Below are 12474 nucleotides of genomic sequence, written 5' to 3'. Positions count from 1 at the left end.
TGTCTGTCCCCGATTTTTTGGCTAAAAAAGTTCCATTCCCGATGACTTGCGGGTCCTGGCGGCTGAATGTTGTGGTGGCGTTCTGTTAGATCTGAAATGGCTGTCGTGCATCACCCAGGTGGCTGCTACACATTGGTGGTTGGTGAGCAGAGTTCCCACTCGTCACTGTAAAGCACTCTGAGCGTTGGAAAAGTGCAATATAAATGCTACGGTTCATTCATTCATTCATTCACTGATTTCTCCTGAGCTGCGTAGCTGACTATGACGGCCAGTAGGCTAGGCTACTCAATACCAGCAGTGCCTAGCTCTGACTGCTTTGAACAGTCCAGCGTCAAGCAGGAGGGGGTATGAGCGGCACGTTATCAGAACGCTGATAACTCGCTCTCACGCGGAAGATGAGGCCTTGAATATTACTTTGCCGTGCGGCATGGGCTTCATTAGCCAATTAGATACGCCGTACACTACTTTGTTCGGATACAATCCAAACTGATTGTAAACGAATCTTTCAGTGCCCGATTACAAGTTCTGGGACACACAGTTACTTGTTTTCAAAAACTGATTTCGTAAACTTACCCGAGGACAGATATTCCGGGTGGCAGTTTTTTGTTTTTGTTGGTTTGTATCAGTAAAAGCTTGTCTTGGAACAAGACGCTTAAACGCTGACCAACTCCTAAGGTTTTCATCACCTTGTTTGGGCTATATAGACCTACCCAAGGTTGTTGTAAGTGTGTTGTCAGTTTGAATCGTGCCTGTTGGTCTTCCTGATACTACGGGAAAAGGGGGGGGCGGGGGTGTACAACTTTTTTAATACGAAGACAGGAGAGCGTGCAGCGGGCAGTAGCTGTTCCACGGATTTCCTCTCGAGACACTGGAGAAGGCCGACGCTCCTTCCTTTTTCACTCGGACTAAAACAAGAGAGAGAAAGAAGGTGAGTTTTGAGGCTTCCATCTCACAGTTATGCTGCAGGTAATCGCAGGGCATTCGGCCGCCCAAATATGTCTGTCCGTGTGTGACGCGGGTGTCCGTTCGTGTCTTTTTCCGCGAATATTGAACTTGCTGCAGCGGGTACGCTTCACCGCTCTATGTACTGAGGTTGTTTTAGGTCTCGCATTTTTAACGGGGGCGGGGGGGTCTGTGGACCCCTGGGGCTCCTTGAAGGTCCCTGGCCAGACTCGATATGCAGTGACTTATACATAGATTTGGAAAAAATGTCTGAAATATTAAACCTTTTTAATAATGTAACCCTTTATAAATTATGGGGGTCCCCTGGATGCGTTTGAGCCTGAGTGGGGGATCCTCGGATCAAAAAAAGGTTGAAAACCCCTGTTATAGGCCACTGTAATCACTAACTGCCCCGGAACCTAAGAACATGAGCAAACTCATGTTATATACACTCACTCTTTCGAACACTCAAGCTACATACAGGTTATATATCGGCCACCTAACTACTGTTCTCAACGTTTGTGGTCTACTAAGCATACTGCACACTGTTTAGTGTGAATTGTATTTTTTTTTTTTTCCGATGGGCAGTATGCAAAAAATATGCTCCATACTATTTTCCAGCCTACTGTATACTAAACAACTATACTCAATAGATTCGGAAACGACCTCTTTTACAGGCACCGTGACCTCTGAACTTTGTCTCCTCTCCTCGGCAGTTCCTTCTCACGATGACCTCGCTGCCGTGCCCCCGTTTCTTCCTCGCCCTCATCCTCCTCCTCGCCCCCGCCCTCCCCCTCTCCCTGTCCAGCACGTCCTCCGTTGGGGAGCAGGGGTCTGACCTGGGGGTGCAGATGCTGCAGCAGGTGGCGCTGTTGCGTCCGAGGCAGAACCTGCTGGTGTCCCCCCACGGCGTGGCCAGCGTTCTGGGGCTGCTGCTGCTGGGTGCCGACGGCGACACCGGACAGCAGATCCTCACCGCGCTCCGCTACGAAGCCGCCAGCGGTAACCGCCATCTTTTTCAGCTTCAATTCACGGCTCATACTCATGTTCTATTTATTTTTATTGAATGAATGAATGAATGCATAGATGTAAATATAATATCACCAGTAACCTCCATCTTTTTCAGCTTTAATTCACAGCTCATACTCATCTGTTCTCTTTATTTTTATTGAATGAATGAATGAATGAATGCATAGATGTAAATATAATATCACCAGTAACCGCCATCTTTTTCAGCTTCAATTCACGGCTCATACTCATCTGTTCTATTTATTTTTATTTATTGAATGAATGAATGAATGCATGGATATAAATATAATTAATATCCATTCCTCAGCATGTGTGTTTAGGCAGAAGTTATTTATGTGCACAATCTACGTCCCTCACTTAGCATTCAAGGGTATTTTCCAGCAGGGTGACATGGCTGCTGGCATGAGTGTAAGAGCTGTACCGGGCCTGAATCCCCCCCCCCCCCCTTTCTGATCTGTGATTGGTTAACCCTTTTTCTCTCGCACTCCAATAGGCCTGGACGAAACGCTGGGGGAGCTGCACAGGAGCCTGGACAAGTCCGGGCAGGGTGCGACCGTGACCGTCTCCTGCGGCCTCTTCGCCCAGAAGGGTTTGGAGATGAAGGTCCCCTTCCTGTCCGCCGTCCGGAGAGCCTTCCGGTGCGAGAGCAGGAACCTGAATTTCGCCAACAGGGTCAGCGCCGCCAGAACCATCAACGTCTGGATCAGGGACCGCACCAACGGTCGGACCGCGCGGCTTCCCCTTGGACCCGGGTTCACGGCAAAGACACGGGACCCAAATCAATTCACACTTTTTTGGCATTAGCATTAGCATTAGCCGAAAACCGTTTACGTGTCCAGCAACTTCGGTTTGCACATAAATGCCAGTGTTATACTTCTTCACGAATGCAGCTTGGTGATTTAACCCTTACAGAAGTGAAATATACTGTGTTCATACTGGAATTTAGTGAACTTCCTTAAATGATGCATTTCATTTACAGCAGTATATTTGTATATACTATAATATCTGAAAGTGACTAATTTGCGTTTGCTGAAGCAACTACTGACATTTCCATTTAATTGTGAGCCAATATAAAGGACACATGACCCTTGATTCACTGGATTACTTGCACACTGAGATACAATAAGGGAGACTAATTGTTTTGAATGTTTTAATTGAAGCTGTACTGTTATTTTAACAGAGATATTTTTATGCCAGCCTGGGTCAAATGATTATTTGAAATACACTTAAAATTCTTCAGATTTAGAAGAAACATTACCTGCCTGTGTCCGTGTTTCAGGAAAGATCTCCACCCTGGTCAGGCCAGACATGCTGGATGGGGCCCTCACCCGTCTGGTGGCGGTGAACGCCATCTACTTCAAGGGCCTGTGGAAGTCCCGCTTCCGGCGCGAAGACACCAAGATGGGCAAGTTCACAACGGGTGATGGCAGTGAACACGAGGTCCCAATGATGTCACAAGTGTCCGTCCTCAACACTGGTGAGTCCCAGGTCGGTGGACAATGCCGCTGTGATGTCACAGTTGTCTCTATTCAACACTGGTGAGTCCCAGGTCGGTGGACAATGCCTCTGTGATGTCACAGTTGTCTCTCTTCAACACCGATGAGTTCCAGGTCGATAAACAGTGCCTCTGTGATGTCACAGTTGACTCTCTTCAACACTGGTGATTTCCAGGTTGGTCAACAATGCCTCTGTGATGTCACAGGCACCTGTGTAGCACCCAGGCAGGCTGGGGGAATGAATGCAAACAACTGTGGTGGCGACTTCGACGCCTACTTTCGGTTTCAGTGAAGAAGAGGGGGTCCTTGCTCTCACTGGTCTGCCTTAGAACGATCAGTCTGCCCTTCATGGATGGCAGTAGTCTATACATACTCGTTACCAACCCAGAGCGCCGTGTAGTGAAAAACCAGAGAGGACAGAAGGAAGGAGGACAGACGCCAGGTGTCTGAGGAGTCTGAATAATCTGCGATGAGGCCTCATCCAGCCTCCGCTTCCCCGCACAGGGACCGCCAGCACCCCCGCCGGCCTGCGGTACTCCGTCATCGAGCTGCCCTACCACGGCGACGCGCTCAGCCTGCTGATCGCCGTGCCGCCCGTGGGCACGCCCCTCTCCGCCCTCCTCCCCCACGTGGGCGTGGCCGCCGTGCGGAGGTGGGCGGAGCTCCTGAGCCCCAGTCTCGTTCCCCTGTCGCTGCCCAGGTGAGGCCGGTCGTGAGGACCGTGTGCGTTCTAACCGGTGACCCCCAGAGACCGCGCCGTTGCATCACTCATGTTGCAATTGTGTCTTTCTCCAGGTGTGTCAGATTTTTTAAACCATGGTTACATAGTAATAATAATAATAATAATGATAATAATTTATATATTTTTTAAAGCATTCCGTTCGCTCTTCCCTCTTCCCACTAATCATATGATTTTGTTGTATTTTTCTTCAGTTATCTGAAGGTTGTATTTCCTTTTATCTTAAGTAAGAGTAAGCCCTGGACAAGAGTGTAAACCTTCCGATGTTCAAACCCTTGGATCACAGAGCTGTATTACAGCTGGAACAGCTGTTCCTTTTCACATAGATTATAGAGCAGCTGATCCAGCTCGCATGCAGCTCTGTTAGCTAAATGGTTAGCCCCTCTTTGTGTTCCAGCTAGCTCTCCTTCACTGAAGTCTGTTTTCTGTCCCTCTGTCCCTCTCCGTGTCTGTCTGTCTGCCTGCCCTGTAGGTTTTCAGTGGAGGCCGAGCTCGATATGAAAATTCCTCTCTTAGCTTTGAATGTCACTGACATTTTCGACCAACATAAAGCCGACTTCAGACACATATGTGAGTAAGGTGATACTGAGTCTCAGTTTTACGCCTGCACTGTAAGTCTGCCTGCTTCTCTGTCTGTGTATTAGTAAGTGATTTTAGTGGGGGGGGGGGAGACAGTGTCAAAAAGGTTCAAAAGATTCTGTTTATTTTTAAGTTTACTTGACATTTAGATCGAACTGCCGACAAGGTATTCACGTTTACAATGAGGGAAAAAAACAACCACTGCTACTAATTCTGTGCCATTCCATTTTAATGAAAATGGCTCTCCAGCACCCCCTTCAAGGCAGAAAAGAAAATGACAGTTAATACTATCAGCAAACACACTTGATATATTTCAAAGGCTGTGTTACTATGACATGTAACTGTTAACTACCCCCCCCCCCTTCCTTAGGCTCAGAGCCAGTGTATGTCTCCAAGGCTGTCCAGAGAGCCAAAATGGAGGTCAATGAAGACGGAACCAAAGCATCAGTCGCCACGGGTGAGGGGGTTTCCCTATGACAGTCCCCAGAGAGCCGCAGAGCGTGCTGGAGTTTCCTGGTACTCAGAACTCAATGTCAAATGTCACTGAGGTGGTCACTGGAAAACAAACAGGGAGGCCCGTCCCATCGGGGGTGTGTTTTAATTCAGTGCATTTTGCTCCCCCCCCTCCCCCCCCCTCTCTTTTCAAGCTTCGGTCCTGTTAACCAGATCTTCCCCACCACCGGTGACCATAGACAGACCATTCCTCTTCCTCATTCGACACAACCCCACAGGTATGTCACCCATTAGTTGTTTTTTAAAAAAGGGAAAGAACATCAAATCTAAAGGTTGTGTTGCGGCTGAAGTGCTGTTACCGTTGATGTAAATTTTATGCGCTCTACCCGATTTGAGCAAAAAAAAAAAAAAAAAAGCTGTGTGTGTCTTCACCACTAACCTGGTGAGAAAACCCCTGCGTCGCCTAGCTTCTGAAAATTCCACGTGACATCACAGAAAAAGCACAGCCAATCCAGTCTCCTCTCAGTCAAACAAAATGCAAAAACAAAAATAGGCCACCCGGCGTGTGTGTGTGTGTGTACAATTTGTTCTTTTTTTGTGTCAGATTGTGTTCTGGGTTCTGGTTCGTGCCAAATCGGTAAATCCTAACGACAGTGGCGGTAACTGAATGTGTTCTACTGAACATTAAAACTCTCTCTCGCCTCTTAGGGACTCTGCTTTTCATGGGACTGATCAACGATCCCTTGGCACCATGCCAACCAACCCCCGAACCGGAACTGCCTGTGTTTCCACCTCAAACACCAAAAATAAAAATAAAATAAAAAAAATTTATACTGGTTTTTCAGGCAGCCGTACAAACAGATGTAATGTTGCACATCATTTAACTGGTAATAAAATCAGTTCCCCATTTCTGTATTAGGTGTGGTGTTTCCTTTTAAGAGAATAACTTTTTATTTTTTGGGCTTTTTTCAGCTTTATTAGACAACAGCATAGAGAAACAGGAAGGAGAGAGAGCGGAAGAGACGTGCGACAAAGGTCGGTGGTTGGATTCAAACCGCTGCCGTCGCGGCTCGCAATGAGCGTGTGGAAAGACAATTTCAGACAGTAACTTTTGTAACTTGAAAATGAGTCTTAACTGCAGTTCCTCTCCATTCACCAATAAGATGAGTTCAAAAGGAACGAATCGACACCACTGTGACTCATCACTGTTAGAATACGGAACCCAAAACAGCCACAAATCACTCAACCTTAATCACTGTGGCAAACACACCTGCCACAGGCCACCGAAGTGGCTTTCCTAGGGGCCCTCCAGCACAGAGACACAGGGAGACGATGTTCAAATAGTCCACATTTATTTACAAGGGTTTGGCAAGATGTTACTGCCAAGGAGCAGATGTAAAACACTGTCATGACAGAGAGGCTCCTTTGTGTGGGTGGGGATGGCAGATTTAACCTGTGCGCACTGATTACCTCACTACGCACAGGTGCAGCCACTCCTGCTCCTGGGCCCAATTAGCCTGGCCAATTATCTAACTAGCCAGGTCGAATTAGCTTGACCCAGGGCTGCTTAAACCAGCCATCCCCACACCACAATCACGTAACAGATACATTCGAGGGAAGTTTCGTTCGATATTGGTGAATTCAAATACCTCTGTATGAGTTTGTTAGTGGATAATTTTATAACAATAACAAATTCTAATAGAGAGATTAAACAGTGATTATGCACGATAAAATGCTAACCTAATACAACACACAAGATGATAAAACCTATAGCTGTAACAAGACCTGCTGTATGCTTCTAAATATAAACACGATATGATTATGAATGGTTCTCAACGTATATGGTTAACCTAATATAATACGCATGACACAGGAACTCCTTTCGCGGACATCACGGCCAGCACAAACCCGCTGGTATTCCAAGGCGTAGCGAGGACCAGTCAGTGTATTGGCCTTGTATGCGGCCCTGGGGCAACACTAAGCGGGTTACCTCCTGTGCGTATCGATAGGGTTTCTAGCTGACAGTGCAGCTGCTCCGGGATATCTGTTTGAGTCAGTGTCCAGATGGACCCTAGTGTTACTTCATATAAATAACAGAGGGGTCACGGTCTGGGATATTTAGATGGTTTCACTGAACAGATGGAGTAACCTTAGTTAAGGCTCCCTGGGATAGGTCATATTTGGTGCCTGGACAAACATATTTTTAATGTTGCTTCTTTGTGACACAAAAACATTATTTTCAAGATTCCCGGATAAGTAGCACCTTTACCTACTCCATTACCTACTCGGATAGAAGGTCTTCTGTCACTGAACAATTACATGAATGCCTGTAGATAGACTTGTACCCTGGAGAGCAAGGCTATTTCAGCACACCCCAGTCAATACATGTATACACAAACCGGTATTCGCACAAACATCCACATTACAGGTTAATGTACTCAGAAACTTATTTTCCTCTTTGCCACTACATAAACGTGTAGCCATGGCTAAATCTTGACTTTACGAGTCCACAAATTCCTGCAGCTAGCCAGTAAAGTCACAGTTCGTGAGCCCAGCCCCACGGGTTAACTTCACTGCTCTGCGTTTACTGTGTGATCTGCGTGATCCTTTACGTTTAGGTACCCAGCATGCACCAGTGAAGTACACTTCAGTGGTGCGCACACTCTGGTGCCTAAAGCCCGTAGTCAAACATGGCAGCCTCCTTCATGTGCCACTGGACCTCCCTCGTCTTCGACCCGTCCACGGAGATGAGCCCCTCACTTTCGGAGAAGGGCTCGGCCTCGGAGTCTTCCTCCAAGCGCGACTCGGCGTGGTCCGGGTTCGACTCGTAGTGCATCTCCTGCAGGGACGCCCGCTTCCGGCTGGCTGTTCTCGCTGGCGTCAATCAATCTCTCTCTGGGGGCGGAGTCAAAGAAAGGAACAAAATGAGACTTGATTTTCCTTTTTTGAAAGGGGAAAACTTTCCACAATTACCTTAAGACCTACCCCAACCCCGTATTTTACAAACCCAAATCTCCCACCCTTAGAGAGATAGACGAAGGGAATTGGGGAATGTGAAAGAGAGAGGGAAGTAAAGAAGGAGAATGAAAAATAAAAATTGAATAAGGGGGAGAGATGAACGCAAGGGGTTTTTTCCTTGGGGGGGGGGGGTGGTTGGTGAGTGGCAACAGTGCATTGTTGGACAGTGGATGTTCATGGACATTATCAGCCAAAATTTACTGAAAGGCTTCAAAGGTTCTGCCAATTTGTTGTTTTGTATATTTACTCTTTGTTTCAATGTAAGAACCCTGTGATTTTTGCTAGATCAGGTTCTGCAAATCGGTTTCCTCGTGTTTTTAATCTTTGTACCTGGGCCCTACTTCTTGTTTCTTGTGACACAACAGTAGTTCTGCAAATGGGGACTATATTGTCTTATTCTATATTGCGCTGATAAATTGCATTTTCAGTGCATTTTGTTTTTTGGGGTAAGGAGCTGGTCTTGTAATATAAAGGTCACAGGTTTGATTCCCAGATAGCACTCTGCCGTTGTACCCTTCAGCAAGGTACTCAACCTACACTGCTTCAGTATATATCCAGCTGTATAAATGGATGCATCCTATGTAAAAAGTTGTGTAAGTCGCTCTGGATAAGAGCCTCTCCTAAATTCCAGTAATATAATGTAATTCATGAAGACTGATTGCCCATGCTCACCCCCCCCCCCCCCTGGGGACTTCCTCAATGCAAGAGACAAGAAGCTAGGAATGTTCCATAATTCTACGGTGAATGTCTCCTGCTTCTCACCTGTGTGCAGTGTACCATCTGTAGATCACTCCCAGTATCAAGATGAAAAACCCAAAAAGTGGCATAATAAGCCACCAGTAGTGACGTCTCGTGTTGTAGCCTTGTCTTGGTGCAGCCCGGTCCCATATCTTCCCATCTGCAAAGGCAAAAAGCAGCAATATTATAGTTTGAGAGTCACACTGACGGTTAATACCACACTCTTTTATAGGGGTCATGATTTTGTTCCCACAGCACAAATAATTTCATCTGGTTTTGCAAGTCAGCATTAATGGAAACAGGTCACAGTGAGCAGTTTTACCCCATTTGACCAGTTGTTTAAGACTTCTGAACAGGACTTCACAGCTATGCGATGCCTCAGTGCTGTTAGAGATGTCCAAACTCTTTCTCAGCTGGCAGGTCCCATCCCCGTTTGGTCTGATCCCAGAGGACAAAAGGCCGTCTTCTTCAGTGATGATGTCATCATCCTGATAAACCTCCACCGTCGTGTCTCTGCAGTGAAATCCTGAAACTAGGCAGGTCAGAATAACCTTCCCAGGGTTCAGGGATCTCTTAGCGAATACTGCAGCTGTGGGCTGAACTGAAATAGGGGAAAAGGAAAAGGCAAGTTTTTTTGTGCACAAGGAAAGGCCTCTTGCGTATTTTCAAGTAATGATGCATTGTACTTTGGATGTGAAAATGTGTACGGGCTGACAGGTCTGTATTCGAATGGACAGGCAACTTGCATTGAAATGGAAACAGAGAAAAGGCACATTTTCTTTTACTTTGGTTCTGAAAATGTTGTTTTCCTGAGTAAATCCCCATTGACATATAAGGTCACATTTTAAGTAAGGTACCTTTCTTCAAAAAAAGAAGCAAGAACACATTATCATTTGGAAGCTTTAATGTAAAAGACATTCTAACTAATTTTCATATATACTCTAGGATGTTATGGCTAACAGATTTTTTTCCAAGCAGTTTTTTTGCACCTTTTTTACATTACAAGATGTGCAGACCCCTTAGGGCAGTGGTGTCAAACTCGTGCCATGGAGGGCCGTGTGTATGCAGGTTTTCATTCCAACCAATTAATGCTGCCTTAATTGAGTCCAATTACTCATTCAGCCATATGCGTTTAACTGCATTGAAGCACAGAATATAAGAAAATTTTTATTTAGACAATGCGGGTCACCATAGACGTCGGGTCACCATTGTGCACAAACCTGCATCCCTAATTCAGCAAATAATTTAACTAATTATATAATCAAGATCTGAGGCTGGAATGAAAACCTGCATACACACGGCCCTCCATGGCACGAGTTTGACACCACTGCCTTAGGGTAATGTAACATACTGCTATATACTGGAATTATGTGACTTTTTATTTTTGGAATGCATGCACGCACATATATTTCAATTAAAGGAGAAATAATTCTTATATTTCCCCATATATTTGTTAATATATTCAATTTTTCCAGTATACTGCAGCGTGTTCCATTTCTGTATGGGACCATGGTACTAACCTGTCTCCTGGCTCTCCTCTGCTTCAAAGGACAAACTTCTCAACAGGTGATGCACACAGATGTAATCTATGTAGTTCTTAGTTTCCATGGTGATGTCCTGGTCCCTGTTCCACTTCCTCTTCATGGGGACAGCAGATCCTGCTGAAGCCTCCCACTGAAGCCTGCTGAGGTTGAAGGACAGGAAGTCTTCTCCGTTCCATCCGTATTGAGCAAAGGTCCTCATAAGACTTATACCAGAGTCAGAGTTTCTCTCGATCTCACAGCCCAATCTCCCCTGCAGGACGGCAGCACCTGAAATATACAGATGCAGTGATTATACCTACAGTACTGCATGGTCTTTACTTGGAACTTTAAACAGAGCTACAGCAGAGGAAAAAAATATTTAAAAAAAAAAAACTCAAATATAAAAGGCCCTCACTTACCAGACAGGTTAAGTCCTGTGTATTTTTTTAAGATGTCAGTTCTGCCTCTGTCCCAGTGCTCCATATTACGGAGTTTGACAGAATTCCACAGAGAATGGCCTGGCTCTTCACACATCCAATTTCTACGGGGCACACTGGCCAGGCCATTGTTACTGTAGGAGTCGACTGCTTCACCATCAAGCCACAGGACACAAGTGAACTCATCAGTATTCACTGCAGTGTAGGTACCTAGAAGGGAGTGACTAACTGAAAGACAGAGAGACGGGGAAAGAGATGTCACCAAACAGGATACCAAACAGGACATCACTCATCCCAAATCATCCCTGAGCTAGGAGACAACATTTTGACCCCGTCTGGAAGCCAAAAAAAAAAATTAAAATACACACGGACACAAGTAGACACAATGATTTATATTTAAGTATTATACAATGCTGCTGCCGCCTCTAGCTGCAGCCAGTGATGTTCCGCCTGTCACAGTGGTGAATTTATATTTTTTACGTTCTAGTATTACTGATAATATTGTAGTGAACCGTGCTGCTAGTCGGTCAATTAACGAGACAGTGGAACCGTTTCTCTTTGACAGCCAACTGGCCAATCTTTTACTTCCTGCCAAAACCGGCTTTCAGCTTCCGCGGGGTTGAGATGCGGTTCCCACATAAAAACCGCGTGGCCTGCCCAGCTACAGACTGCCCTTCCCGTTTACTCTCTACAAAACTCTGGTTCGCCCCCCCCCCGGCGGGGTTTAGTCACCAACTACAGTTCCCTTCACTTTCCACTGCCATGAGTATCTCTTCGATTGTGACTGCCACAGGGACAGACTGAAAACCACGGCGAAGGGAAAGGGACTGCGTTCCCCAGTCAGGGCGGGATGCCAAACCTGAACTGCCGCGATAAGCAGCTCCTACCTTTCGGTCTACTTTAATTAAACAACAGTAAAAGCAGTGCAGTGAGATATAAAAAGAAAGATACAACTGTAGGAGAGAAAAAAACATAAATGAAATAGAGGGGGGGGGGAGAGAAAACAGAAGTGAACCATAGCTTTCACAGAGCCACCCATGCATGACAGAGAGAGAGAGAGAGAAATGATTCAACTTTCTTGACCGCACACTACACGTTGGTACACCAACTCTGCCTTTTTTATTTCCTAGATGACTCTTAACAGTTCATACCGTTTTTGTTTTTTTTACACCCTCTATGGTACCGCGTTGCCTCTAGGTAACATACTCATTTTGGACTTCTACACTCACACAATACATCCATATTCACGATGCAATACTTTTTAAAAGAGGGAGGGCCCCAAGGAAACTAATAGCAGTGTTTTAATTTGACTCTCTAGAGGCCAAGTTGAATCCCTTTTTTGCGGCCTTCGTCACATGGCTCAGCTCCATCATCTCTCTCCACAAAATTGGTCTGAAAATATCTTTTTCTGTCATGTTACAATCTGGAAAAAATTGGATTCATAATAATAATAAGAGAGTAAAGTTTAATTTTTATTTGTTTAATGTACTTTATTTGATAATTAAGTAATGGAAAATTGT

General features: G+C 45.6%; 2 protein-coding genes across 6 annotated transcripts; one reads left to right on the top strand and one right to left on the bottom strand.

The window, feature by feature from the left end:
• Positions 1-170: 170 nt before the first annotated feature.
• Positions 171-6153, top strand: LOC135251381 (glia-derived nexin-like). 4 transcript variants are annotated; one of them, XM_064328769.1, is made up of 10 exons: positions 171-966; positions 1659-1944; positions 2465-2692; positions 3251-3448; positions 3757-3909; positions 3972-4167; positions 4679-4776; positions 5156-5242; positions 5433-5516; positions 5947-6153. In XM_064328769.1, exons 1-10 carry the CDS (start codon positions 958-960, stop codon positions 6057-6059), a joined length of 1452 nt encoding a protein of 483 aa, XP_064184839.1. In that variant the 5' UTR covers positions 171-957; the 3' UTR covers positions 6060-6153. The 4 variants fall into 4 exon arrangements, with proteins under 4 accessions (XP_064184839.1, XP_064184841.1, XP_064184840.1 ...); XM_064328771.1 differs by having other exon boundaries at positions 175-928; positions 1751-1944; XM_064328770.1 differs by having other exon boundaries at positions 177-928.
• Positions 4893-11306, bottom strand: LOC135251382 (major histocompatibility complex class I-related gene protein-like). 2 transcript variants are annotated; one of them, XM_064328773.1, is made up of 5 exons: positions 10937-11306; positions 10515-10805; positions 9317-9595; positions 9019-9154; positions 4893-8133 (listed from the first exon to the last, which is right to left on the bottom strand). In XM_064328773.1, exons 1-5 carry the CDS (start codon positions 11238-11240, stop codon positions 7995-7997), a joined length of 1149 nt encoding a protein of 382 aa, XP_064184843.1. In that variant the 5' UTR covers positions 11241-11306; the 3' UTR covers positions 4893-7994. The 2 variants fall into 2 exon arrangements, with proteins under 2 accessions (XP_064184843.1, XP_064184844.1); XM_064328774.1 differs by having other exon boundaries at positions 4893-8112; positions 10937-11305.
• Between the last annotated feature and the right edge of the window lie 1168 nt (positions 11307-12474).

This window comes from Anguilla rostrata, chromosome 3, assembly GCF_018555375.3.
Source record: "Anguilla rostrata isolate EN2019 chromosome 3, ASM1855537v3, whole genome shotgun sequence".
In the NCBI taxonomy this organism is placed as follows: Eukaryota; Metazoa; Chordata; class Actinopteri; order Anguilliformes; family Anguillidae; genus Anguilla; species Anguilla rostrata.
Note: the sequence above shows the minus strand (reverse complement) of the source record. Positions and strands in the feature narration are given on the sequence as shown.